A 27,770-nucleotide genomic window follows, 5' to 3' on the forward strand; every position below is an offset into this window, starting at 1 on the left:
TCAGTCCCGGCCTTCCCAGACGTCCTCCCGCTGCTTGTTCTCCAGGCGCTTTCTCTCTGCAGAAACAAGGGAGGGAGGGAGGGTGAAGCCTGGCTCCAGGCCCCTGGGGACCGAGCAAGGGCCCTCCCCAGCCCCGGCTGTCCCAGCCACGCAGTGTCCCGTGCCCCCCAGCACCCCACCAGGCCGCCTGCTAGACGGGCAGGGCTCTCGGGGCTGAGAGCAGCGGGGCAGAGGGCCGGCAAGGGGGGCCTGGGAACTCCGAGCCCGTCTGACCCCCACCTGTGAGCCGGCTCTGGGCCCCACCCCAGGAGCGCTGCTTGGGCTCCACCTAGTGGCACGAGCGGATCCCTGCAGCCCAAGAGAAACGCACCTGGTGCCAGAGGCAGGTGGGGAGGGCAGCGAGCTGGGGGCCCTGCCCAGCGCCCCTGGCCCGAGGGGGCCCCTCACTCCGCTATTCCGAGTGGGGGCAGTGGGGTGGACCCACAGGAACAGGAGGTCTCTCCTCCACTCCAGGCTTTTCCTGCCACTGTGCCCCCCCCCCCCCCCCCCCCAAGCAGCACCAATACGCCCTGGGTAGGAGTGGCAGGGACTCCTCGCCCCAGAGAGCACTAACAGTGGAAGCTTGGACAAATGACCAGGGAGGAGTATAAAAATATTGCTCAGGCCTGCAGGAGTGAAATCAGGAAGGCCAAATCACACTTGGAGTTGCAGCTAGCAAGAGATGTTAAGAGTAACAAGAAGGGTTTCTTCAGGTATGTTAGCAACAAGAAGAAAGTCAAGGAAAGTGTGGGCCCCTTACTGAAGGAGGGAGGCAACCTAGTGACTGAGGATGTGGAAAAAGCTAATGTACTCAATGATTTTTTTGCCTCTGTCTTCACGAACAAGGTCAGCTCCCAGACCGCTGCACTGGGCAGCACAGTATGGGGAGAAGGTGACCAGCCCTCTGTGGAGAAAGAAGTGGTTCGGGACTATTTAGAAAAACTGGACGAGCACAAGTCCATGGGGCTGGATGCGCTGCATCCGAGGGTGCTAAAGGAGTTGGTGGATGTGATTGCAGAGCCATTGGCCATTATCTTTAAAAACTCATGGCGATCGGGGGAGGTCCCGGATGACTGGAAAAAGGCTAATGTAGTGCCCATCTTTAACAAAGGGAAGGAGGAGGATCCGGGGAACTACAGGCCAGTCAGCCTCACCTCAGTCCCTGGAAAAATCATGGAGCAGGTCCTCAAGGAATCAATTCTGAAGCACTTAGAGGAGAGGAAAGTGATCAGGAACAGTCAGCATGGATTCACCAAGGGCAAGTCATGCCTGACTAACCTAATTGCCTTCTATGAGGAGATAACTGGGTCTCTGGATGAGGGGAAAGCAGTGGATGTGTTATTCCTTGACTTTAGCAAAGCTTTTGATACGGTCTCCCACAGTATTCTTGCCAGCAAGTTAAAGAAGTATGGGCTGGATGAATGGACTATAAGGTGGATAGAAAGCTGGCTAGATTGTCGGGCTCAACGGGTAGTGACCAACGGCTCCATGTCTAGCTGGCAGCCGGTTTCAAGCGGAGTGCCCCAAGGGTCGGTCCTGGGGCCGGTTTTGTTCAATATCTTCATTAATGATCTGGAGGATGGCGTGGACTGCACTCTCAGCAAGTTTGCAGATGACACTAAACTGGGAGGAGTGGTAGATATGCTGGAGGGTAGGGATAGGATACAGAGGGACTTAGACAAATTAGAGGATTGGGCCAAAAGAAACCTGATGAGGTTCAACAAGGACAAGTGCAGAGTCCTGCACTTAGGACGGAAGAATTCACTGTTACAGACTAGGGACCGACTGGCTAGGTAGCAGTTCTGCAGAAAAGGACCTAGGGGTTACAGTGGACGAGAAGCTGGATATGAGTTAACAGTGTGCCCTTGTTGCCAAGAAGGCTAACGGCATTTTGGGCTGTATAAGTAGGGACATTGCCAGCAGATCGAGGGACGCGATCGTTCCCCTCTATTCAACATTGGTGAGGCCTCATCTGGAGTACTGTGTCCAGTTTTGGGCCCCACACTACAAGAAGGATGTGGAAAAATTGGAAAGAGTCCAGCGGAGGGCAACAAAAATGATTAGGGGGCTGGAGCACATGACTTATGGGGAGAGGCTGAGGGAACTGGGATTGTTTAGTCTGCAGAAGAGAAGAGTGAGGTGGGATTTGATAGCTGCTTTCAACTACCTGAAAGGGGGTTCCAAAGAGGATGGATCTAGACTGTTCTCAGTGGTACCAGATGACAGAACAAGGAACAATGGTCTCAAGTTGCAGTGGGGGAGGTTTCGACTGGATATTAGGAAAAACTTTTTCACTAGGAGGGTGGTGAAGCACTGGAATGGGTTACCTAGGGAGGTGGTGGAATCTCCTTCTGTCATAACTATACAGGGAAGGGTAACAGCTCTCCTGTGTACAGTACTATAAAATCCCTCCTGGCCAGAGACTCCAAAATCCTTTTACCTGTAAAGGGTTAAGAAGCTCGGGTAACCTGGCTGACACCTGACCCAAAGGACCAATAAGGGGACAAGATACTTTCAAATCTTGGGGGGGGGGGAAAAGGCTTTTGTTTTGTGCTTTTTGTTTAAGTTGTTGTTCGCTCTTGGGACTGAGAGGGACCAGACATCAATCCAGGTTCTCCCCATCTTTCTAAACAAGTCTCTCATATTTCAAACTTGTAAGTAAAAAGCCAGGCAAGGCGTCCTAGTTTTACTTTGTTTTCTCAACTTGTAAATGTACCTTTTACTAGAGTGTTTATCTTTGTTTGCTGTACTTTGAACCTAAGACAGAGGCGGGTCCTCTGAGCTCTTTAAGTTTGATTACCCTGTAAAGTTATTTTCCATACTGATTTTACAGAGATGATTTTTACCTTTTTCTTTAATTAAAAGCCTTCTTTTTAAGAACCTGATTGATTTCTCCTTGTTTTAAGATCCAAGGGGGTTTGGATCTGTATTCACCAGGAGTTGGTGAAAGGAAGGAGGGGGGGAAGGGTCAAATTCTCCTTGTTTTAAGATCCAAGGGGGTTTGGATCTGTATTCACCAGGGAATTGGTGAGAAGTTTCTAAAAGCTTCCCAGGGAAGGGAATGGTGGCAGCGGACCAGAACTAAGCTGGTAGTTAAGCTTAGAAGTCCTCATGCAGGCCCCCACTCTTGTACCCTAAAGTTCAAAGTGGGGATACAGCCTTGACATGGTGGCAGAGCGGTGGAGATCGTTTTAAACCCAAAAGCCAGTAAGAGATTTTTTTTCCCTTCTAGCTGCTTGGAAAGCAGAGCTGAAGGTAGATGCATATCTTATCTCTCCTTGCCTGAAGGCAGAGGTGTTAAGTTTTTTTAAAAAGGGCCTTTGTTAAGAGAAGGGTTCAATTAATGAGCAAACGACTGGTAAAAGGAATTTACAAGCTGAATTGTTTTTTTTCTTTCTTTCTACCTCCTCGGAAATAGCTAGTTAGAAAGTCTCTGTTAACTCAGCAGCAGCCTGAGCTGAGTACATCCCAGTTTCAGTCAACTGCAGAGGGGTGTGGCCCAGCACAGGAAAGCAGGAAAATGACTACCAGTGAAGCAGCTAACAAACTAGAACTGGCCAGACTAGAAGCAGAAGAAAATGAAAAAACACATCAGAGACTGCTTCAATTAAAAAAAATCGAGGCGGAGGAGAGAGAAAAAGAGAGGAAGCATGAACTGGAAGTAGCAAGGGCTAAGCAGGATGCATCAGACCATCCTAGCAACTCCTCTCCAGGTACCACTTCCCATCCCAGGAAATTCCCCACCTATAAGGCAGGTGATGATACTGAGGCCTTCTTAGAAAATTTTGAAAGGGCCTGCCTTGGATACAGCATCACTCCAACCCAGTACATGGTAGAGCTGAGGCCGCAGCTCAGTGGACCCTTAGCAGAGGTGGCGGCTGAAATGCCTAAGGAACACATGAACAGTTATGAACTTTTTAAAAACAAGGCCAGAATCAGAATGGGGCTAACACCTGAGCATGCCCGTCGGCGGTTCAGAGCCCTAAGGTGGAAACCCAATGTGTCATTTACCTGACATGCCTACCACATTGGGAAAAATTGGGATGCCTGGATATCAGGAGCAAATGTTAAATCTACGGAAGAGTTGCCCTTCCTAATGCAAATGGAGCAGTTTTTAGAGGGTGTTCCTGAGGAAATAGAAAGGTACATCCTAGATGGGAAGCCCAAAACTGTAACCGAGGCGGGGGAGATTGGAGCCAAATGGGTGGAGGTGACAGAAAAGAAAAAAGCTAGTAGCAGTTGGAGCGAATATCAGAAGGGGCAAGCCGAAACAAAACCTTATCACCGGGGACAACCCAAGGCCCCACCCACATCCCAAGGGAAACCCCAGACGCCTTCTCACCCCACCACACCAGTCTCCATCAACCAACATCGCCCCGGTGATACCTTAGCAGGGCGATGTTTTAAATGTAATGAACTGGGGCATATAAAGGCTCACTGCCCCAAGAACCCCAACCGATTACAGTTCATTACACCCCAATCACACCAAAGATCCCCAGCCCCAGATGCCTCTCTCATACCCTCGGAGCGAAGGGAAACCTTGAGAGTGGGCGGAAAGGTGGTTATCGCTTGGAGGGACACTGGGGCACAAGTGTCAACTATCCACCAATCCCTAGTGGACCCCAAACTCATCAACCCGGAGGCTTCAGTGACCATTCAACCCTTCGTGTCACAGTCTGTAACCTTGCCTACAGCCAAGTTGCATGTCCAGTACAAGGGCTGGTCAGGAATGTGGACTTTTGCAGTCTATGACAATTATCCCATTCCCATGCTACTGGGGGAAGACTTGGCCAACCATGTAAAGCTAGCCAAGAGGGTGGGAATAGTCACCTGCAGCCAGGCTAAGCAAGCTTTCACCCCCATCCCTGTTCCTGAGCCGTCCACCAGGGCCCCGTCTGTGTTACCGGAGACCCAAACACAGGTGGTGGAACCGGATCCCCTGCCAAAGACTGCAACAGCCGAAGTGGATCCAATCCCAGAGACCCAGCCAAAGCCAGTCCCAGAACCGGAACTGGCAACGCAACCAGCACCAGAACCATTGCCAGCACTGAGTCCAGCGCTTGCAAACCCGTCTACAACTCCAATGCCAGAGGGCACCAGCGAGTCTGAACTGGTGGAAGCAGCAGATAACCCTACCCAAGAGGCTCAGCCAGAGCCTGAAATACCACATAGTGCACCAGCGGACAGCGGTTCACAGTCAATGGAAACAGCCCCAGCACCTGCATCGCTTCCAGAGGGACCAAGCCCCAGTCCACAGTCCAAGGAGGAACTGATGTCTCCAGCATCAAGGGAACAGTTTCAGGCCGAGCAGGAAGCAGATGACAGCCTTCAGAAAGCTTGGGCGGCGGCACGGAGCTCCCCACCGCCTCTCAGCTCTTCTAACCGATCCCGGTTTGTTGTAGAACAAGGACTTTTATACAAGGAGACTCTTTCTGGAGGACACCAGGAAGACTGGCATCCTCAAAGACAGTTGGTAGTTCCCACTAAGTATCGGGTAAAGCTCTTGAGCTTAGCCCATGATCATCCCAGTGGCCATTCTGGGGTGAACAGAACCAAAGACCGGTTGGGGAAGTCCTTCCACTGGGAGGGAATGGGCAAGGACGTTTCTAATTATGTCCGGTCTTGTGAGGTGTGCCAACGAGTGGGAAAGCCCCAAGACCAGGTTAAAGCCCCTCTCCAGCCACTACCCATAATTGAGGTCCCATTTCAGCGAGTAGCTGTGGATATTCTGGGTCCTTTCCCAAAGAAGACACCCAGAGGAAAGCAGTACGTACTGCCTTTCATGGATTTTGCTACCCGATGGTCGGAAGCTGTACCCTTAAGCAACACCAGGGCTAAAAGTGTGTGCCAGGCATTAGCAGACATTTTTGCCAGGGTAGGGTGGCCCTCCGACATCCTTACAGATTCGGGAACTAATTTCCTGGCAGGGACCATGAAAAACCTGTGGGAAGCTCATGGAGTGAATCACTTGGTTGCCACCCCTCATCACCATCAAACCAATGGTCTGGTGGAGAGGTTTAATGGAACTTTGGGGGCCATGATACGTAAATTTGTAAATGAACACTCCAATGATTGGGACCTAGTGTTGCAGCAGTTGCTTTTTGCCTACAGGGCTGTACCACATCCCAGTTTAGGGTTTTCACCATTTGAACTTGTGTATGGCCGCGAGGTTAAGGGGCCATTACAGTTGGTGAAGCAGCAATGGGAGGGGTTTACGCCTTCTCCAGGAACGAACATTCTAGACTTTGTAAGCAACCTACAAAGCACCCTCCGACACTCTTTAGCCCTTGCTAAAGAAAACCTAAAGGATGCTCAGGAAGAGCAAAAGGCCTGGTATGATAAACATTCTAGAGAACGGTCCTTCAAAGTAGGAGACCAAGTCATGGTCTTAAAGGCGCTCCAGGCCCATAAAATGGAAGCGTCGTGGGAAGGACCATTCACGGTCCAGGAGCGCCTAGGAGCTGTTAACTATCTCATAGCCTCCCCCACCTCCAACATAAAGCCTAAGGTATACCATGTTAATTCTCTTAAGCCCTTTTATTCCAGAGAATTAAACGTTTGCCAGTTTACAGCCCAGGAAACAGATGACGCGGAGTGGCCTGCAGGTGTCTACTACGAAGGAAAAAGGAATGGTGGCATGGAAGAGGTGAACCTCTCCACGACCCTGGGACGTCTGCAGCGACAGCAGATCAAGGAGCTGTGCACAAGCTTTGTACCGATTTTCTCAGCCACTCCAGGACGGACCGAACGGGCATACCACTCCATTGACACAGGTAATGCTCACCCAATTAGAACCCCACCCTACCGGGAGTCACCTCATGCCCAAACTGCTATACAAAGGGAGATCCAGGACATGCTACAGGTGGGTATAATCCGCCCCTCTAATAGTGCATGGGCATCTCCAGTGGTTCTAGTTCCCAAACCAGATGGGGAAATACGCTTTTGCGTGGACTACCGTAAGCTAAATGCTGTAACTCGTCCTGACAACTATCCAATGCCACGCACAGATGAGCTATTGGAAAAATTGGGACATGCCCAATTCATCTCTACTTTAGACTTAACAAAAGGGTACTGGCAAGTACCACTAGATGAACCCGCTAAGGAAAGGTCAGCCTTCGTCACCCAGGCAGGGGTGTATGAATTCAATGTACTCCCTTTCGGGTTGCGAAATGCACCCGCCACCTTCCAAAGACTTGTAGATGGTCTCCTAGCGGGATTGGGAGAATCTGCAGTTGCCTACCTCGATGATGTGGCCATTTTTTCTGATTCATGGACAGAACACCTGGAGCACCTGGAAAAAGTCTTCGAGCGCATCCGACAGGCAGGACTAACTGTTAAGGCTAAAAAGTGTCAAATAGGCCAAAACAGAGTGACGTACCTGGGGCACCAGGTGGGTCAAGGAACTATAAATCCCCTACAGGCCAAAGTGGATGCTATCCAAAAGTGTCCGGTTCCAAAGTCAAAGAAACAGGTCCAATCCTTCTTAGGCTTGGCCGGATATTATAGGCGATTTGTACCACACTACAGCCAAATCGCCGCCCCGCTGACAGACCTAACCAGAAAGAAACAGCCAAATGCAGTTCAGTGGACTGATGAGTGTCAAAAGACCTTTAACCAGCTTAAGGCAACACTCATGTCTGACCCTGTGCTAAGGGCCCCAGACTTTGACAAACCGTTCCTAGTAACCACAGATGCGTCCGAGCGAGGCGTGGGAGCAGTTTTAATGCAGGAAGGACCGGATCAAGAATTCCATCCTGTCGTGTTTCTCAGCAAGAAACTGTCTGAGGTGAAGCACTGGAATGGGTTACCTAGGGAGGTGGTGGAATCTCCTTCCTTAGAGGTTTTGAAGGCCCGGCTTGACAAAGCCCTGGCTGGGATGATTTAGTTGGGATTGGTCCTGCTTTGAGCAGGGGGTTGGACTAGATGACCTCCTGAGGTCCCTTCCAACTCTGATATTCTATGATTCTATGATTCTAACACCGCCCCACGGATGGGCAGGGGGCCGGGGCAGGGCGCGAGGGCCTGCATGGGGAGGCAGGCGCACATGGGCAGAGCGCTCTCTTGGCAGGCAGACAGGGAAGGGTTAAATCTCCTGGCTCGTGACACGCTCTGGACATTCACCGTGACCGCGTTACACTCGGTCTGGTTTCCTGGCCCGCCCAGCTCGCTCCATCACTAGTTATCTGGCCGTTGCAGCCGGCAGGCCGCGAGCCAGCTGCCATGGGGGCCGGGCACACTGACAGCCTGCAGCAGACTCTGCCCAGCGGCCCCGCCGAGAGCCAGGTGCTGCCCAGGCGCGGCTGTAGAGGGGTTGCAAACCGTGGGGTCGAAGGCAGGTCCTGGTGTGGAACCCGCTCCCCCTTCCCAGAGCTGCCTGCCACCCCCAGGCAGAGCCCCCCCCTTCAACCACCGCCAGCAACAAAGGGCTGGGCTGGGCAGGGCCCGGTGGGCACTGCGGGGCCCGGGCCCCACCATCGTTCCGGAGCTAGCCAAGGCAGCCAATGAGATCTGCAGCTGGCACTAAAGGGGGGCAGGGCTGCAAGCGCCAGCAAGTGGCAGGTGAGGGCACCATGGCACAGGGACCCCTCCTCAGAGCTAGGGGAAAGCCTGGGGCAGGACAAGGGAGGAGCTGGCACTGCACAATGCCCTGGGGTGACCCCACCCAGCGCACGCACCCAGGGACAGACAGGGCAGGGCAGAAAGGAGCCAGGCCAGACAGTGCTGACTTGGGAGGTGGGCGGGTGCAGCGGGCTAAGCCAGGGCGGGGGCAGGAGTGTGCAGCCCCGGGTGGGCAGGGCCAGGAGCCACCGGACAATCTGGGGGAGCCGCCAGCCCCAGGGACTCCCCAAAGGCAAGCGTGGGGCCTGCTGGGGTTACACGAGGCAGGACCCAGGAGTCTGTTCCTGGCCCCATCGTGCTCTGGTCTGCGAGGCAGTAAAGCGCAGCCTCCAGTGGGGCTAGGAGCCAGGCCCCGTGGACTCCACCGGCAGCACAGCACAGTGCAGCCCCCGGCAGGGCTAGCCCGGGGCTAGAAGCCAGGCCCCGCGGACTCCACCGGCAGCACAGCACAGTGCAGCCCCCGGCAGGGCTAGCCCGGGACTAGGAGCCAGGCAGCTTGGCCAATGAGTTGGGGGATTGCCTTCCCCACCAACCCTGCGTCCCTGTGTGGGAAGGGAAGGAGCGCTCGGACCGGCCATGTGGGCAGCATTTGCCCAGAGCCTGGCACACATCCTGGCAGCACCGAGCTGAGGTGGGCATGGAGCTGAGGCGCAGGGGCTGGTGGTCGGGGCTCCGCTGCCCGGGGCTCACTGCCTGCCCAACTCCCAGAGCGGCCAACGGCCAGGGCGTAGCACAAACTGCCATCTAACCAACGCAGCCCGGCACCACCGTGCCACAGCCTTTCACCAGCCGCACCGCCCGCACTTCCCCACCCACAGAGCTGCAGCCACCTCTGGGGTGGGCTGTGGCCAATGCCTAACCGCCCACACAAACAGCAGGGGGATTTACTTTCCAAAGAGGGAATTTGGCCAGAATGCCAGGGATAGCGCCCGAATTGAGGGCAAGGCCCCAGGGGTCAGAGCCCATCCATGGCTCCTGTCCAGCAGCAGAGCGCCCCCTAGTGAAAAGCACTGAACCCCAGCATTGTTTCCTGCAGTTCCCCGGTTCTCCGAGTGTGGCTGCAGCTGGAGTCAGCCCGCCTGCCGGCTCTCTCTGAGTGGAGGGCGAGGCCTGGGCCAGGCTCCCCCCGAACAGCAGCAGCAGCGAGTGGGCAGCGTAGAGCAGACAGCTGAGAAAACCCTGCATGCCCCCCACTGCCCCGACATGCTGCCCCCAGCGCCTGCAAGCCGATCAGCCCCGGGCGCAGGGATGGAGGGGCAGATCCAGCAGCTGCTGGGAGCCAACCTCGGGCCTCCTGCAGCTTCTTGCGCTCGGCCTCGCGCTCGGCTCGGCTCTGGTTGCTCCGCACTCCGAGGGCTCCGATCACCAGCCTCCGGGCCAGGGCCGCAGATGTCTCCGGACGCTCTTTCGCCGGCTGCAGGAGGTCTGGAGAGAGGGGACAGCCGTCACTGTACAATTCACCCCAGGGACTGCAGCATGGAGCTAGCGGGGACGCCACTGCCCCAGGCCTGGCCCTGTGCACTGGGCTGCCCCGGGGCCAGACGAGCCCTAGCCCTGCTCCCTGTCCTGTGCCACCCCCAGGGGGCACCTCCCTACAGCTGCCCTCCCCATGCCAGGCCTGGAGTAAGCAGGATCGTGCGGACCCGAACCAGACGCTGGCATGCAGGGCCAGTCCCACGCGCCCTGACCCCGCAGGGCACTGAGCACAGCCTGCGGGAGGGGCAGCGAGTGCCCATGGCCCAGTCGAGCCGCGTCCGGGCCTCCCTCACCCGCCGGCGCTGCCCGGCCCCAGGCAGCATTCCCACGTGCTGACTCCGCTCCCGGAGCCCAGCGGCTGGGATGGGTGGTCGCCCCCCAAGGGCACAGCGGTGGCCATGGCTCCGCACTCACCAGCACAAGCCCTGGCTTTGGCCTTGGCTGCTCTCGTGCCCTGCGCCAGGGGCCGAGTCTTCACCATCACGTGCCTGCTGCTCAGGGCGTCGCGTGCTGCGGGAAGAGGGCGGGGGCCAGAGTCAGGGAGCTACACCGAGAGCCGGGGAGCCTGCCAGCCAAGCCCTGAGAACAGGCCCCCGGGCTCAGCAGTGCCGTGCCCAGCCTGCCCTCGCGGTAAGGGAAAAGCAGCTGCTCCTGGGCACCGGCTGCTGGTGGTGCAGAGCACGCCGGGCAACGTGCCCATTTCTGTGCCATGGCCACGGCCGAGCAGCCCATGCCCACCCGGAGACCGGTGCCCTGGAGCCAGCAGCCCGCGGTCATTACCACCCAGCCTCCCCACCCCTCACAGGCAACAGCAGAGCAATGGAACCAGACCCCGGCTCTGCCATGCGGGGGGAGGGCACGCCCAAGAACGCCCCAGCGGGCACAGCTGGTGGGCACAGCAGCCGGCCTCGCCCACGGCGGGCAGGGGACACGGCGCCGGACAAGTAACAGCATCGCTTGGCTGTCAGCCAGTCGCTGATCCACAGTCCTGCCCGCCCCAGCGGGAGCCCAGGCACCCCGGTGGCCAGCACACGGAGCCCAGCAGCCAGCACCCCTGGGGCACTGCCCCACAGGACAGATACTGCCGCCATCTCACCCAGGCCTCTCCTTCAGCAGACTCCAGCCTGGGCACCAGCAATGGGCAGGACCTTACTCGGGGCCCCCCAGCTGCACCCGCCCCCGGGCACTGCCACGGCCAGTGCTGCCTCCTACAGCCCCACAGCTGCACCCATCCTCAGGCACTGCTATGGCCAGCGCTGCCCCCTACAGCCCCACAGCTGCACCCGCCCCCGGGCACTGCCACGGCCACCGCTCCCCCTACGGCCCCACAGCTGCACCCATCCTCAGGCACTGCCACGGCCAGCGCTCCCTGCAGAAATCCTGCCGCTGTGCCCAGCGCTGGAGGTGCACATACCTGCGATGGGGCTGGAGAAGATGCCCAGTGCGTGCGTGTCGTCCACCCATTTGATGTCAAAGCCTTTCTTCCTGCCAGGGACAGCGAGCCGCTGAGATCTGAGGCATCGATGACATCAGCACAGTGGGGGCGAGGGACGGGGGGCAGGGGCCGCCGAGGGGGGCCCGAGGGGACTGGCCCTGGGGAGGGGCTAGACAAGGCCGGAGCGGTTTCTGCAGCGCCAATTTGGACATGAGGCCAAAGGTGGGGGGCGGGGGGAAACAGGCAGAGCCCAGAGGCTCAGCGGGCAGGAACTGGCTGGGGAAGGCCTCGATCCGGAGCCCCGTGGCCATCTCGGGGGCGTGTGAATCTGGCAAAGGAGCTTGCAGAGCTGGGGGCTGCCGGGGGGAGGTCCTGGCCTCTGGGGCAGCGCAAAGGCCTGAGCTCTGGAGAGTGACTGTGCAGGCTGGCTCTGGGGTGGGATGGGCAGGGGTCTCTGCCCAGACAGGGGGGACTCACTGGTAGCTGCAGAAGACGCGCAGCAGGTCGGCGGTGCCGAAGTCCTGCGGGAAGTCGTAGATCTCGATGACATGGGGCAGCTCCGAGTTGCTGAGGTCCAGCTCAGCGGGCTGCCAGCCGCAGTAGTCAAAGCGGGGCTCCTGCAGGCTGCTTCTGGGCTTCTCACCGCCCGACAGCTGGGGGGGGACACACAGGGCTGTGAGCTACCCCCCTGGTGCCCAGGATGGGACCCCCCCGCCCTACCCAACAGCCCTGCTCAGAGGGACAGCTCGCGGGCACCTGCCCCATCGCACGCTCTGCAGCTTGGCAGCCTGGCTGGCTGCAGTCTCTGTGCGGAGCGAGCGAGCAGGCTGATGAATGGGGCGAGTCCCCGGGCCCGCGCGCCGGCCATCAGCCCGGGAGATGGATTAACGGCCCTGGGGATGCGGGGAGCTATTGATCGGGCCTGCGCGCTGCGCCTGGGCCTCTCCCGTTACTAACCTCCCTTGGCTTTGCTGTGCCACTGGGGTCCCGAGCCGGAGGCAGGACACAGCCACGGCTGGTGCACTGGCTGCTGGCTCCCTGGGAACCCTTCACATGCCTGTCATGCTCACTGCCAGGGCACGCTGCCCCACACGGCACCTCCCCAAAACAAAGCCAGCAGCCACACGTCCAGCTCAACCCCAGTGCCACGGCCGGACCTCCCCCGGCCTGCACCAGGCAGGCAAAGGGCCACGCTGGGCAGCACAAGCTGCCGCACGGGCACTGGAGATGGCGAGGTCCCAGCGACTCTCCAAGGGATCTGGGCCCAGGGCCGGACACACTAACCAGCCCCTGACATGGCGCTCACAGGCAGGACCTGGGGCGCCTGCAGCTGGAGCCAGAGCAGCATCTGCAGTGTGGAGTTGCCCAGCTGGGGCTGACTAAGAGGATGGATTCAGAGCTAGGGACTGCTCACCGCTTGGGTGGGAAAGCCAGGCTGCCCCAGCCCACATTATGGGGGTCCCCCTCAAGTGGGTCCCATGTCAGCCTGCGCCTCTGCCCCAGAGACAGCAAACAGACCTGGGTCGCAAACCTATCACCCAGTCCGGGCTCTGCCCTGGCCACCCCCGGTTCTCCGGAGCAAGGCACGTTCCCACCCAGCAGCCGGTGTGTCTGCTGGGCACGGTGACATCGACGGCACTGAAAGGCTCTTATCTTCAGAGCCTCCTGGGACCCCGCAGAGAGACGGGCTGGTACCGAGTCCTAGCAACAGCTCACGCGTTCATAGCGTGTGGGCACAGCGGCTCCCAGCCCCTCAAATGTAACCGCAACGCGCTGCGCGGGGGATCCTGTCCCACCCTGAACCAGCCCCCCTGGGGCGTCGCCGGGCACTGCAGAACAGACCCAGGGACACACAGCGCTGTCACAGCCACGCGCTGAGAGCCAGCGACGCCGCCAGGGCCAGCGATCTGTCTCGCGCTCTCCCCGCCGCGCTATGCCCACCAGGGGAACCCTGGGTCCGGTCCAGCCCAGCCCCGGGGGATCTAAGGAGGGCAAAGCGCATTTCCAGCACAGGATGCAGCCCGGAGGCTGTAGAGCAGGGCCCAGGAATCTCTAATAGCGCCAGGCTCCCTGGAGCTCCGTTTTACATCCCATCCAAACACACAGCAGCGAGCACCTTCGACATGCCCAGAGGACAGAGGAAAGCACCCCACGCAGCACAGCACCCTGGATATGATAGAAACCACTTCGAGCCGGGGGAGCAGCAGCCCCCCCAGTTCCAGCCCCGGTCCCCAAGCAGCCATAACAGGATGCAGCGAGGCTGTAAGTCCCAGGCAGCCCGGTCAATATGCAGTGTTAATTGGGACCCTTTGCCGGTAAGGAGGGATGTGAGGCAGGCGAGGGGACAGGCAGAGAGGCTGGGTGCCGGCGGAAGGGACGGCTGAGTTCTGAAGCACATGGGACACACTCCGGCTATCGGCGAGCGTGCCGGCAGCACCGCTGGGTCGGGCCAGCCCTGCATTCACTAGGAGCGCTCTCAGGGCGCACATCCAACAGGCTGAGAGCCCTCTGCTGCCACTGGCTTCAGTGGGAATTGTGCTGCACGGCTCAGGCAGGATCGGGCCCCGCGGAGACGCTCCAGGAAGCAGAGCACTCGGGTAACTCTGATGATCAGACACCATGGAGTGCAAACTGCTCAGCCCGCGCCATCCCTGACCTTCACGAACCACTGAGTGCAGGAGAGGGGAAGAGGGATTAGAGAGCCGGGCTGCCAAGCGGCTGCTTCCAGGCCTAACGGCACAGGTCAGGCCAGCGCTCTGCGAGCTCCCCAGCCTGCCAGCTGCAGCCCCTCTGCCGCCAGGGCTGAACCCACCCGCTTGCTCCTGGCAATGCCTGCTGGGAATGCTGGAGTCCTGCCCCACTGCAAGGGCTCCCTGCCCTGCTCCTTGGGCAGCCGCTCAGTCAGTGCTGGAGTCCTGGCTCACCAGCTAGTGCCAGCCAGCGACACGGCACCAAGAGGGCAGGCTAGAGCCAGAGCTGCCAACCCCCGACCCGCGGCAGCGCTCAGGCCCCGTCCATCACCACATGGCGGGGCTCAGGGACACCAGCTGCTGGGCAAACCCAGCAGGTGAGCGCTCCCAGGGGCACGGGTGAGGCTGCCCCGAGGGTGACTCCAGCCCCACACCCCCAGGGCGCTGCATCATTCCCCAGGGCGGCCTGCTCTGCAGCGTGTTCCCACGGCGGGGGCTGACAGAACTCCCAGGAGAGCCAGAAAGTGGTGGACAAAACATCAAGGGGCGGGGCTATTCCACCCCCACCCCCATTTTGGGGTCCTCCGACAGAGCGCTGGAGGGAAGGCTGGCTACTGCGATGCGGGCTGACAAAGAACGGGAAGGAGTGCGCTCCTCCATCGGGGCTGTCACCCCCACCCTCTCCTGGGACCCCACTGGGCCTCACAGGGGTCCTGACCAGCCTGGGCCAAGACAGGGACCCAGATGATGTCACCAGCTCCCCTGGCTCCAGCTGTATCCTGACCATCGGCTGGGTCAGCCTCCGCTCCCGGGTCCTTTCCTTCCCTCGCTCTCTTTCCCGCTGTCTAACGGCTGTCTGGCTGAGCCGGCCAAGCCGCAGCCTGTATGTTACAGCACTGCTCAGAAAGGCAGCTCCAGGCAATGCCCAGGACACGCGGCGCTGGGACAAGTTCGCCAGTCTCAGAGGGGCTGATAAGATCGTGTGCTGGGCCTGCGTTTTTAGCACTGAGATTGCAAGTGAAGGTCAAGACCAGAGATAGAAGCTGCATTTTTCTCTCTTTGCAGTTCTTTTTTCCCCCTCTTGTGTGTGTCTGTCAGGAAACGGGATCAGACGAACAGCAGCAACAGCTCCAGCCCAGCTCAACTCCCTCCTTCCCCAAGGACAGCTGGACGTCAGGAAAATCTTCCTGTCAGGGTGGTTAAGCACTGGAACAAATTGCCCAGGGAGGGGATGGAGGTTTTTAAGAGCAGTCAGACACACACCTGTCAGGGATGGGCTACATCAGGGCTTCTCAAACGTCATTGCACTGCGACCCCCTTCTGACAACAAAAATTACTACACGAGCCCAGGAGCCTGAGTCCGCCCCAGTCCCACCGCCCCGGCTGCGGGGGCCAAAGCCTGAGCCTCACCACCCTGTAACACCAGTAACCTGAGCCCCGCTGCTCAGCCCCAAGCCCCAGCAAGTCTAAGCCAGCCCTGGAGATCCCACTAAAATGGGGTCCCGACCCACCGTTTGAGAACCGCTGGTCTAGGTAATACCGAGTCCTGCCTCAGTGCAGGGGGCTGGACTAGCCGACCCAGTGAGGTCCCTGCCAGCCCCACACGTCTGTGATTCCCATCTAGGAGCCTATCAGACAAGGGGATTTCCTTCCACAGACTCTCGGCAGCTACTGGGGGAGGGAACAAGGGACGCTTCATCCTCTACACTTCAAATGCGCCAATGTTTTTCTCTCTTTTCTGTACCAGTAACAAAAGGTTAAAAGGCTGCTGAAGGGTGTGCGGGCCATGGTGCTAGGCAGGCTGTATCTGTAACAACAGGCTGCTGAAGGGTGTGCGGGTCATGGCGCTAGGCAGGCTGTATCTGTAACAACAGGCTGCTGAAGGGTGTGCGGGCCATGGCGCTAGGCAGGCTGTATCTGTAACAACAGGCTGCTGAAGGGTGTGCGGGCCATGGCGCTAGGCAGGCTGTATCTGTAACAACAGGCTGCTGAAGGGTGTTCTGGCCATGGCACTAGGATGGCTGAGAGCTCGGGATACCAAACCTCGAACCTGATTTAAAGCTGTTTAACGTTGGCCAGTGGTACGCTCACGGTAACACCTTTGACCCTCTGGGCCCATAGATCCCAGCTAAATTAATACTGCAAGCAGCTAAGCAGGACCTGCCATGCAGCCCACAGCAACCCTCAACTCAAGCCAAGGAGGAGCTGAGAAAGAGGAGGGCTCCCAAGATGCAATGTTCAGCCAGGCCATGGTGCATGCTGGGATCTGTAGTCTCCACAGGCCACAGCTCCATGTTAGGCGCTCAGGCTGCTCCTTTTTCCACCTATCAGAGCAGGGCGCTCGGGCTCCTGCACTAGAGAGCTTGGCTATCCGAATCCCAAGCGGCCCCTGCTAAATCTGGACGTGTACACTCTGCTAACAACCCCTCCAGCTCCGGGCCACTTCTGCTCCAGGGGCTGCAAGCCACATGGCAGCAGGCGTTGCTTTTCCCACCTTTCTCCTGTTACAAATATCAAAATGCACCAGGCCTGTCAAGTTAGCGCTGCGCAGTGAAGCCCCCCCGGCCAGGAAGCACAAGGGGTATGGGTGAGCAGCCTAGCTTTGCTCCCAGCACCCAGCAGCACAGCCCCCCGGTTCTCGTAAGACACACCGGCGGGTGAGGCTGCAGGAAGAATGCCCCGCAGGGTGAGAGCATGGAAGTAAAGAGGGTATCCATGAGGCAAACACGGTGCCCTTTGATGCTGGCACTGCCTGGCTGTGAGAACTTACGGTACACATGCCACTGTAATGCCGCATTAACGGCGCTTTTTGCCTTTAACGTAGAGCCCATTCCGCAGTGGTGGCTAAAGTCCGATCACTGTCTGGGTTCAATGGACGACGTCCCGACAGCTGGGAGGGAGGGGGATGCAGGAATCAGTCTGTCACAGCTCAGTGCTCTCTAAAGGGTTACCCTAGCTGTAGCACGTTAGGGGCACCCGTAGCAGCTCGCTTACTCTCCCGACCACTCGCCAAGACACCAGGCAGAGAAATCAGCCAACTGGGGGGAAGATCCGGTCCCACGGGCAATAGTAGCACTTTCAAGAGCACTGAAATCGGGGGAAGAGCCAAAAACCTGCCCGGCTCCATCTCCCCCGACCCCTACTCCACCCCAAATACTCACTTGGTCCAGGTTCTGCTTCTCAGCACCTGCCCCTGCCCCAGTGTTCCCAGCGCTCGAACCTCCCATCCCCAAGCCTCCAGGCCCCGCAGCAATCCCTCGACACTTCCTCTTTTCCAAACACAAATGGCAGCAAAAGCTCCCCTTGCACTATGAAGCCACTTGCACTCCCGCATCACGCCCTCGTGCTCTCAGATTCACACAAGGACCACTCCGATCATCCAGCCCGCCCTCCTGCAGGGCACAGCTCAGAGACCCTCGCCCGGGATTCCTGCCTCCAGCCCAGAGCTCTGGGGCCAGCTCGAGCAGAGCTTTAGAAAGACGCCCAGTCTCCGAGGGATGGAGACTCCACCAGTGCCAGGTGAGCTGTTCCAATGGGTACCGACCCCCATGGTGAAACATTTCTAGTGTGACTCGTCTGGCTTCAGTGTCCAACCATTGCCTCTCATTCTGCCTTTTCCTGCCAGCTCAAAGCCTCTTTCCATGGAGAGCACCGTAACTCGCGTTCTCTGGGGCTTTCTGCAGCGCACACCATTTGCTTAGGACGAAGAACGCTAATAATATGTTTGTTCTTTTTGTTAACTAACACTAGCTCCATCACTCCAGAGACCCCGCAGGCTCTCAGCACATACTGCTGGCTTTCTGCAGCTTGGAGTTTAAGAACGAAGGGCTCAGAAACGGAGGGCACTTCCCAGCAAGTGGAGGTTCTTCGCGATGCGAGGTCCCTGTCTGTATTGCACACGTGGGATTTGCATGCACACCGGGCACCTGAGTCCGGATGTTCCGTTGGCCTGCACACGCACCGTAGCTCTTTGCATGCTCCGAACCGAGGGGGGGGGGCAGGTTCAGTACTCTCCAGTTTCCCATTCTTACCGCAGTTCAAGCGATCTGCAGCAGAGGGGAGGGCGGGCGGGGAGTGGAATACAGACAGGGACCCCACGTCTCAAAGAACTTCCAGTTACTGGTAAGTAACCTCCTCTTCTTCTTCGACTGCTAGTCCCTAGGTGTATTCCACACTTGGGAGATTCACAAACAGCAGTCAGACGGGCTGGGGCCAGGATGCCGACGCGATAGCCGAGTGAGTACTGCTGTTCCCACAGCTGATGCCTGCACCAGAGAGCAATGTCTCACAAAGGTCTACAAAGAGCTCCAGGTAGCTGCCCTCCATCTCGAGAAGGGGTACGGCTCTCAGCAACGCAACTGAAGTAACTTGCCCTCTAGCGGAAGGAGCCCTCACCTCTCTGGAGAGGGACTATGGGCTAGTTGGTAACAACGGGTAACCCAAGCGGAAATCCATTTTGAAAGTCTCTGCTCCGATAGAGCTTGACCCCTTGATTGCTCTGCCATGGAAACAAAGAGTTTAGGTGTCTTTCTAATGTTCTTGTTCTTTGCAGATAAAAGGCCAAAGCCCTCGGATGGATGTCCAGAGAATGTAGCCCTCTCTCTTCATTTGAGGCATGCGGCTTTGAAAAAAATACTGGTAAGTGGATTACCTGACTCCTAGGAAACTCGGTAAGTCCTTCAGGAGTGAGCCCAGGGTGGGGTGGTCACAAGACCTTTTCTTTGTGGAAGGCAGCGTACGGTAGGTCCGCCTGAGCGCTCCCAGCTCACTGACTCCTCCGGCCGACGTGAAGGCTATTAGAAAGGCCACGTTCACGGACAGAAGGGCCACAGGGCACATGGTGAGGGGCTCAAAGGAGGGGTTTAGTGAGTGCCCACAGAACTAAACTGAGGTCCCACTGCGGTGCGAACTTCACCAATGGTGGGAAGGATCTGAGGGTCCCCTTCGGAAATCTAGTTGTGACAAGTGTGTGACGAGCGTACCGTTATCCACCCAAGGACGGACAGCGCCGATCGCTGCTAAACTGAGAGACTTGCAGAGAACTGAGCACAAGATCCAGAGACTTACAGGCAAGCAGATACTCTAAGATAGCAGGGATCCCAGAGGATTCTGGAGATAACTTGCGTTGGTGGGCCCAAGAGGAGAAACGCTTCCATTTTGCTGAGTGACTGCTCCCCATAGAGTCCTTTCTGCTTTGGCTGAGGATGGACAGCACCCTCTCAGAACGTGAGCCCTCCATTTCCGATGCCCATCCAAGTACCAGGCCCCGAGTTCCAGCAGTCCTGGACTGGGGTGCTGGAACATGCCCTGGTGTTCTGTTAGAAGCTCCAGCAATGTGGGGATGTTCATGGATGGGTGAACTGAGAGCTTCAGAAATCCGCAAACCAGAACCGTCTCAGCCAGTTGGGCGCAATCAGGATGACTTGAGCTCGGTCTTGGCAGATCTTCCACAGAACTTGTAGTATCAGTGGGATAAGAGGGAAGGCATACCCCATACGACTCTTCCATGACACCAGAGGGGGCATCTCCCATCGAGCCCTTGCCTAGGGCTGCTCTGGAGCAGCACCAAGGAAGTTTCCTGTTCTCCTGCGAGGTTAAAATGTCCCACGCCAGCATTCCCCACTGGGCGAAGACGTCATCGAGAACTGAACTGTGTGTCGAGAACAATGGTTGTCTCGGGAGTTGGGGTGAGGAAAGGAATCCCAGCTGAATCCACCAGACGACAGAGTCTAAAACCTGCCTTGCCGTTTGTGTTGCCCTTCTCCGGGGAGTTCACGAAGAGAACCCAGGCTTGTAGGCAGCAAAGAGGAAGGCCGGTGAACAGCATCACGTGTGTGCATCAGGCCATGTGGCCGAGGCGGAGAAGGCGAGTTCTGATTGATGTCCTGAGTGATGGTCACCTGATGTGGAGACCCTGAACTGGCGGAAGGTGGAAGAGAAGACCTTTCTGCCTAGAAGGTCGAGTCACTTGTGTCCCTTCTCAGAGGGAGTAGCCTTTGGGTGCTGTTGCTTGGACCACTTTGTAGCCCCCTGCACCACCAAAGAGCTAGCGGGGGGTGACCAACAAAAGCTCTCCCCCCGGGCAGAGCAAAGCAGTGCTCCTTGGCCCTCTTAGGGGTGGGAGCATAAGAAACAGGAGTGTGCCCACAATGGCCAAAGCCACTCCACTGGCTGCAGAATGCCTAGTAAGCTGTGCTGCGGCTCCTGGACTTCCTCAGGCTCAACCTGCAGCTCCGCAGCCCCCTGAGCCGGAGCTCGGGGTATTGCGCCTGGCAGAGTCAGAGACGATGGAGTAACCACCTCCTCCAGCGAAGACAATGAGATTGCTCCATGGACCTTTGGAACTGGCTCCCTTCCGAATACTCTGACGAGGCCAGTTCTGGGTGACCAGGTGATGGAAAATAGGATCCTACACCACTCCTGGGTGTGCAGGCTTGGGCTTCCACGGTCCCCAATATTCCCAGTAGGATGGATCAACTGGGGGAGACAGACCCCAGGGCGCAGGGTGCCACCTGTCTCTTGGCCAATCATATCCGGTCAGAGGCCGGAACTCCAATCTTAGGGGGCTGTCTTGTGCCACCTCTGCCTGACGCTGCACAGACTCATGCAGGGCCTCAGACGCACCCGATGAGAAAACCAGATCCCTTAGCTACAGCAGCACCGACGGTACCAATGGTTGTGCCTCGAGGCTGGTAGTTGGGACGGGAGAATGACTCTGCCTTGTCAGGAGAGTCTCTTCCTTGGGTATATCAGCCTCCCAGGATAGAGACTATCTCCACAGGGGGGGCGAACACGGTCAGGGAAGAGCAGGTGTCGTCAAGGGAGTTGTAGGTCTCTGGTTGCCCTGGGATACCACATTGGCCCTAGAAGTGGAGGAGAGCATCAGGAGCTGTCTATCCTGAGCCTTCACCACTGAAGCTGATGTCGGACCCACCAGACCTTCTCCTTGTGCGCCGCCTCCTCCTGTCGAGAAGATAAACTCGAGCCTACATCCGCATCTTGCATGTGAAGGCGCCTCATCAGGCGTCGCAGCCTGTGCTCGGAAGGGTGCTGCCGGTTGTTGTGACTGATGTATGTGGAGGGGTCCCCAGCCCAGATCTGACTGGGGCTTCATCGCCTGCTCCAGGAGAGGTTTTCCAGTCTCACTTCCCGACCCCCTTGAGTTCTGGGGGGAGAGCGGCAGGTCCTGTGCTTGGCAGAAACAGGGTTGATATCTGACACTCACCGAGAAGTCTCAGCCAAAGGGGCCAGATAACAGAGGAAGCTCAGGTGTCCCCACTAACAGGCTCTTCAGCAAAAAGTATGAGGGGCTTCCAAATCTTTAAGGCACACTATTTCCCTCCTGCCCTGCAACACCGCCTTCGCATGGCTCAGGGAAACCCCAGAGTCACTGCAAACGCTACCCAGCCGCTCTCAGGGATGTCCCAGCACAGGGCATTGTGGGATGCTGACCTGGGACCAAGAAGGACCAAGAGGGGAACGATTGCAGAAAAGATTAAACCCCCATTGCTCTGCTGACTGCCCCCAGGGACGGTGGGAACGCCGACAGTAGCACACTCAGGTCCCCGCTGGCCCATCTCCACAGGGCTGCAGCTAACGGATCTGCCAGAGACCTTCCCTGCTGCACTGCAGCCACCCAGCAACCCCGGACCAAGCCATGGAGATTTCAACTCCAGCAACCCGGGGACAGTTTCACCCCCCAGCCTGCCCCAGACGCACACAGTGCCTGTGCACCCTCACCCTGAGGTTACAGCCATGCCTCCCCCAACCCCACCCAGACACATCCGCCCCCGCCACACACAACCTACCTCCCACCCACCCGCAGGCCCGACTGCCGGGGTGAGCACAACCCTCAGGAGACAGCTCACTGCAACCGCTGTACTTTGCCCCGGCAGGCCGTCCCACCCCAGAGCCCACACGAGTGCACACTGAGGCCTGGTCTACACCGTCTGTGCTGATTTAGCTGTCGGCCGGGCAGTGATTCTGCACTGGTACCATCAGAGGCTGACTCCTGCCTGCGACCAGCCCCATCGCCCACTTGTTACATTTTCAAACAAGCCCCTCTGTGTTTCTCCCAAGCTGTGCACGTCCACAAACCTCCTTTGCCATGAAGCCTACAAAACACTTAACAAGGTTAGGGCGTGTTGTCTGCCCCACCCAATCCTGTCTCATTCTTTCCTGGATGCCCCCATCTGTCTGTCTCCAGCTGCTGGCTTGTCTCATAGGCGACTGGATGCTTGCTGGGGAAGGCACCGGCTTTGTTCTGTCTGTGCAGTGCCTAGCAGAGCAGGGTCCCAGTCTGTGACTGGGCTCCTCGGCACTACAGTAAAGCAGATTAATAATCATCTGAATATTGCTAGGAAGGTGGTTGGACTGGGCTAGCTTAGTGTGTCTATTGACGGGAATCCGCTGCACAGATATGAAGACGGTTACAGCAGGGTAACCGAACCCACAACAGGGGCCTCTATGGCTAGGATGGGACTGGCCTCAGGCTGATAACGGCAAAGCGGCATGACCATCGTGTGCAGCCCTGCCCGTACACGCAGGCAGATGATTTTCTGATTTCTAAGTTTGTTCTTTATTTTAAACAGCAGAAGAAGGAAGTTCCAGATGCTCCCCGTTACCGTGCAGCAGCAATGCTAGGGTGGTGAAGCTAGGGAATGCAGAGGTTAAGCTGATCTCTTGCTTCACCTTAACTCTGCCCCTTGCCCAAACACACTGCAATGCAGTCTATGGTTACGTGGGCACACAGTACTGTATCTGTGTCACCCCCACACGTGGTACGTCAGGCAGAAGTCAGGTGTGCTGCAATTCACAGACGGCTGCTTCTTCAGCAGCACCAAGGTCTTTCCTAGCCCAGATTAGATTCTCTTCTCCGTATAAAATCACCAGAACAAGTTCAGTGGCGACATGAACAATGGCGTATGTGGCAAAGTGGTGGGACTTGCTCTGATGACAAACCAAGGGGCCAATGGGGTTATCACAAGACCAGCGACTAAGAGCAGAGTGTAAGGAAGCAAGGATGACAGCTGCACACGCTTGTGAACCTCCCTCACCAGTGCGGGCAAATTACACATGGCTGAACAGCCACCCAGTGGCACGTGAGTTCCACTGACCCCAGACGTATAGCTTGCATCCCCGTTCCCATCCCCCTGAATTTAGCCCACATCTTCGGGAGGAGTCACAAGTGCCTCCCTCAGGGCTGGGGCTGGCCTGCCAGGTGCTACAGTTCTGAGAGGGGTTTTACTTCTGCACAGATACGCACATGAATTAAACTGTGTTAAATCTGAACCTGCTTCCTGCAGACGCTCTCTGCGGAGCTGTAACAACTGAAGTTATCCCACGGTTTGGAGGGTTTATTAGCTAACCCTTGGTAATGAAGCTGTTTAGTTAATTTCAGCTCTTCATAGCCACTAGAATGAGCCTGCCGTCAGACGGTGCTTGCGAACCAGGGTGGACATTCATTTGAACAAGATTGGGACCGTTTGTTACTTTAGGGACATTAATGTCATTCTGCAGATTACCGGTTTCAAACTATCGCTTTAAAATGTAATAATGGATTTCCAGCTTCACAGCGAAAGCTGAACTTTCCTCCTCAGCCAACAGGAAAACTGCTTCCTAGTGCTAAACAGCTCATTGTAGTAAATTTAGCCCCGTGCTTACAGGAAGATATGGTAATGAACCACAACTGATTAAGAAGCTGTCATTTCCCTGAAACTTCACGTTGCTCGTTCAATGGGAAGCCATATGTCTCAGCCTATTTCTTTATTACAAGTCTGTTTCACGAGGGCGCAATTGCAGCATATGGCAGTCACGCACCTTTTCGTGGCACGCTTTAAGTACTATAAATGAAACACATTTCCCTCGCTTTCCCCCACACTCAGGATCACCCAGGGACTGCCAGTCGGGCCCGTCTCCCAGTGACAAGGCCCAGACACTGCAGAGGCAGGTGGGGCAACCACAACAGAACCCAGCCACCGGAAGTTTCTCTCCAGCCTCTGGCTCTGGCCCTGTATCAGACAGGTTTGGGCCCTTCTATTTTCCCCTGTATCTCTGGATGTTCTCCTCAGCCATGAAAACATTGAACCTTTCCTGATCCCCCAGCCACTCGTGCCAGCAGTGACAGCCAGCGGCCGCGCGTTCCACAGGCTAGCTACGCCCTGCCTAACCAAGTGCTGATCGATCGGGGTGACACGTATCTGTCGTTCAGTTTCACCACCACGCACTAGGACGTGGCCACCTGGGCACAAGGGGCTGCAGGGAACAGGGCTCACAGCATGGTCTATGGTATCACTTGAGAACTGGGGCCCGGGCTGAGGTACAAACCGTTTCTGCAGCAACACATCCCACTGCACATCCTGTCTGACTGGGCCCAGCAGGAGCTGCTCCCCACCCCGTACAGCCAAGCACTAGCAGGGAGGGCAGCCGAGGGAACATACCTCTTGCAGCAGGCGTTGGTCCAGGCAGTCTCCATCAGCGTTGAAGAGTGAGTCCCAGCTCTCCTCTGCCGCAGCACTGCTGTCCCTCTGGGCTCCGTCACTTGGCTGCTCAGGTGCTTCTGTGCTGCTGTCCCAGCAGGACGTGCCGCCTTCGGTCACACCACCGTCCTCCTCCCCATCCGCTCGCAAGCCATGCCATGGCCTCGCCACCCCGCCTGCACAGTCCACCTCCTCAGCCAAGCTCCCGGCCGAGCGGCTGCCTGGGATCTCCAGAGACCGGCTGCACTCACTGCTCCCATGAGCTCCCAGTGCACCGGGGGCACCCTCTGCAGCACAGCTGCCCGAGCTGCAGGGCCTCTCCGCCCCACACAGCGCTGCGCTGCCTCTGGCCTCGTCCACACGCTCCGGCGGGGCCCTGGTGCCAGAGTCTGTCCTATTGGATGTGCTGCGCGCTCTCGCCCCGGCATGCTCAGGCAGGCCTCCCTCTAGAGCAGCAGCAGCGCTCCCCCTCTCGCTGTCAGACACGCTGCCTGCCCTCCTGCACGGCGGATCTGCGACGCCCTCCCCTGTAAGCTCGCACGCGCTTCCTGCGCTCTCCCCGCTCGGATCTGCGGCACCCTCCCCTCTGAGCTGGCACGCGCCTCCTGTGCTCTCCCCGCTCGCATCTGCGGCACCCTCCCCTCTGAGCTCGCACGCGCTTCCTGTGCTCTCCCCGCTCGGATCTGCGGCACCCTCCCCTCTGAGCTCGCACGCGCTTCCTGTGCTCTCCCCGCTCGGATCTGCGGCGCCCTCCCCTGTAAGCTCGCACGCGCTTCCTGCACTCTCCCCACTCGGATCTGCGGCACCCTCCCCTCTGAGCTGGCACGCGCCTCCTGTGCTCTCCCCACTCGCATCTGCGGCACCCTCCCCTCTGAGCTCGCACGCGCTTCCTGTGCTCTCCCCGCTCGGATCTGTGGCACCCTCCCCTCTGAGCTCGCACGCGCCTCCTGTGCTCTCCCCGCTCGGATCTGCGGCACCCTCCCCTGTAAGCTCGCACGCGCTTCCTGTGCTCTCCCCGCTCGGATCTGCGGCACCCTCCCCTCTGAGCTTGCACGCAGTTCCTGCGCTCTCCCCGCTCGGATCTGCGGCACACTCCCCTCTGAGCTCGCACGCAGTTCCTGCGCTCTCCCGGCTCGGATCTGCGGCACCCTCCCCTCTGAGCTCGCACGCGCTTCCTGCGCTCTCCCCGCTCGGATCTGTGGCACCCTCCCCTCTGAGCTCGCACTCGCTTCCTGCTCTCTCTCCGCTCGGATCTGTGGTACCCTCCCCTCTGAGCTCACACGCAGTTCCTGCGCTCTCCCCGCTCGGATCTGCGGCACACTCCCCTCTGAGCTCGCACGCAGTTCCTGCGCTCTCCCGGCTCGGATCTGCGGCACCCTCCCCTCTGAGCTCGCACGCGCTTCCTGCGCTCTCCCCGCTCGGATCTGTGGCACCCTCCCCTCTGAGCTCGCACGCACTTCCTGCGCTCTCCCCGCTCAGATCTGCGGCACCCTCCCCTCTGAGCTCACACACGGTTCCTGCGCTCTCCCGGCTCGGATCTGCGGCACCCTCCCCTCTGAGCTCGCACGCAGTTCCTGCGCTCTCCCCGCTCGGATCTGCGGCACCCTCCCCTCTGAGCTCGCACGCAGTTCCTGCGCTCTCCCGGCTCGGATCTGCGGCACACTCCCCTCTGAGCTCACACACGGTTCCTGCACTCTCCCGGCTCGGATCTGCGGCACCCTCCCCTCTGAGCTCGCACGCGCTTCCTGCGCTCTCCCGGCTCGGATCTGCAGCACCCTCCCCTCTGAGCTCGCACGCGCTTCCTGCGCTCTCCCCGCTCGGATCTGTGGCACCCTCCCCTCTGAGCTCACACACGGTTCCTGCGCTCTCCCGGCTTGGATCTGCAGCACCCTCCCCTCTAAGCTCGCACGCGCTTCCTGCGCTCTCCCCGCTCGGATCTGTGGCACCCTCCCCTCTGAGCTCGCACGCGCTTCCTGCGCTCTCCCCGCTCAGATCTGTGGCCCCCTCCCCTCTGAGCTCGCACGCGCTTCCTGCGCTCTCCCCGCTCGGATCTGCGGCACCCTCCCCTCTGAGCTCACACGCGGTTCCTGTGCTTTCCCCGCTCGGATCTGTGGCACCCTCCCCTCTGAGCTCGCACGCGGTTCCTGTGCTTTCCCCGCTCGGATCTGTGGCCCCCTCCCCTCTGAGCTCGCACGCGCTTCCTGCGCTCTCCCCGCTCGGATCTGTGGCCCCCTCCCCTCTGAGCTCGCACGCGCTTCCTGCGCTCTCCCCGCTCAGAGCTGGAATGCTCTTGCCTGCACATTCGGATACGCTACCTGTGCTCCCCCCTGCCTGCTCTGATGTTTCATCACTGCTCTCATTCCTAGGTTGAGAGGACGTGCCTAGCCGGGCCAGTGGGCCCCCATGCCTCTGCTCCTGTGCGTGCTCTTCCCCTCCCCATGGTGGCACGAGCAGGGGACTAGATGTTTTCTCTGACAGATGGGAACAAGTTCCAGTACCTGTCCTTGAATCCCAGCACCTGGGGCTTAGCTCCCTGAGCCCCGGCTTGCTGGGCACCTGCTCCTCACTACCCCCTGGCCGAGCAGGAGCCTGACCCAGGCGGGGCTCCTGAGGGCTGGGCTGATCACTGTGGAGGTTTGTTTCCAGCCGCCCACACGCCTGCTCCTCTGGGGCCAGATGGTTTTGGTGGAGTGTGACGCGCTGATCCCAGCCCTGGGCAGAGGCTCCTTCGGGCTGCCCTGGAGCGCTGCCCCGTTTGCTGTTGCGCTTCCTTGTTTTCCCCTCTGACCTCCTCCCCTCTCTGGCCATGTGCTCGCGGGCTCCAGCGCTGGGGCTCTGCCTCTCGCAGCGGCCTTTGGCACCCTCCTTCTGCAGCACGCGGCGGTTTTCCTCCTCCCTCCGGCTCCCCATCGCCCACGCAGCGCTGGCCGCGCCCACTCCTTGGGCTGCCATCTCCCGTCGTGCTTTGGGCACGTAGAGGGCCATGTCAGGCTTCCTGGGCCGGGCCCGGCTCTTCTCCCCCTCCTGCTGCAT

At 58.5% G+C, this 27,770-nt stretch overlaps 1 protein-coding gene across 1 annotated transcript; it reads right to left on the minus strand.

Moving 5' to 3' along the window:
• On the minus strand, window positions 1–27,770 carry R3HCC1L (R3H domain and coiled-coil containing 1 like). The gene is made up of 9 exons (XM_065408543.1): window positions 26,989–27,770; window positions 26,384–26,934; window positions 25,625–26,290; window positions 24,699–25,339; window positions 12,047–12,222; window positions 11,549–11,619; window positions 10,549–10,644; window positions 9,943–10,083; window positions 1–56 (listed from the first exon to the last, which is right to left on the minus strand). The coding sequence occupies exons 1-9, from the start codon at window positions 27,768–27,770 to the stop codon at window positions 1–3; spliced, it is 3,180 nt and encodes a 1,059-aa protein (XP_065264615.1).

Source organism: Emys orbicularis, chromosome 7 (assembly GCF_028017835.1).
Source record: "Emys orbicularis isolate rEmyOrb1 chromosome 7, rEmyOrb1.hap1, whole genome shotgun sequence".
Classification (NCBI taxonomy): Eukaryota; Metazoa; Chordata; order Testudines; family Emydidae; genus Emys; species Emys orbicularis.

Coding starts and splice junctions, on each gene's coding strand:
- R3HCC1L (XM_065408543.1), bottom strand. CDS start 27,770: ATGCAGCAGGAGGGGGAGAAGAGCCGGGCCCGGCCCAGGAAGCCTGAC. Junction 25,340..25,624: donor GAGCGGGGAGAGCACAGGAA/GCGCGTGCGAGC, acceptor AGAGCACAGGAG/GCGCGTGCCAGCTCAGAGGG. Junction 11,620..12,046: donor CGCGTCTTCTGCAGCTACCA/GTGAGTCCCCCC, acceptor TGTCCCTGGCAG/GAAGAAAGGCTTTGACATCA.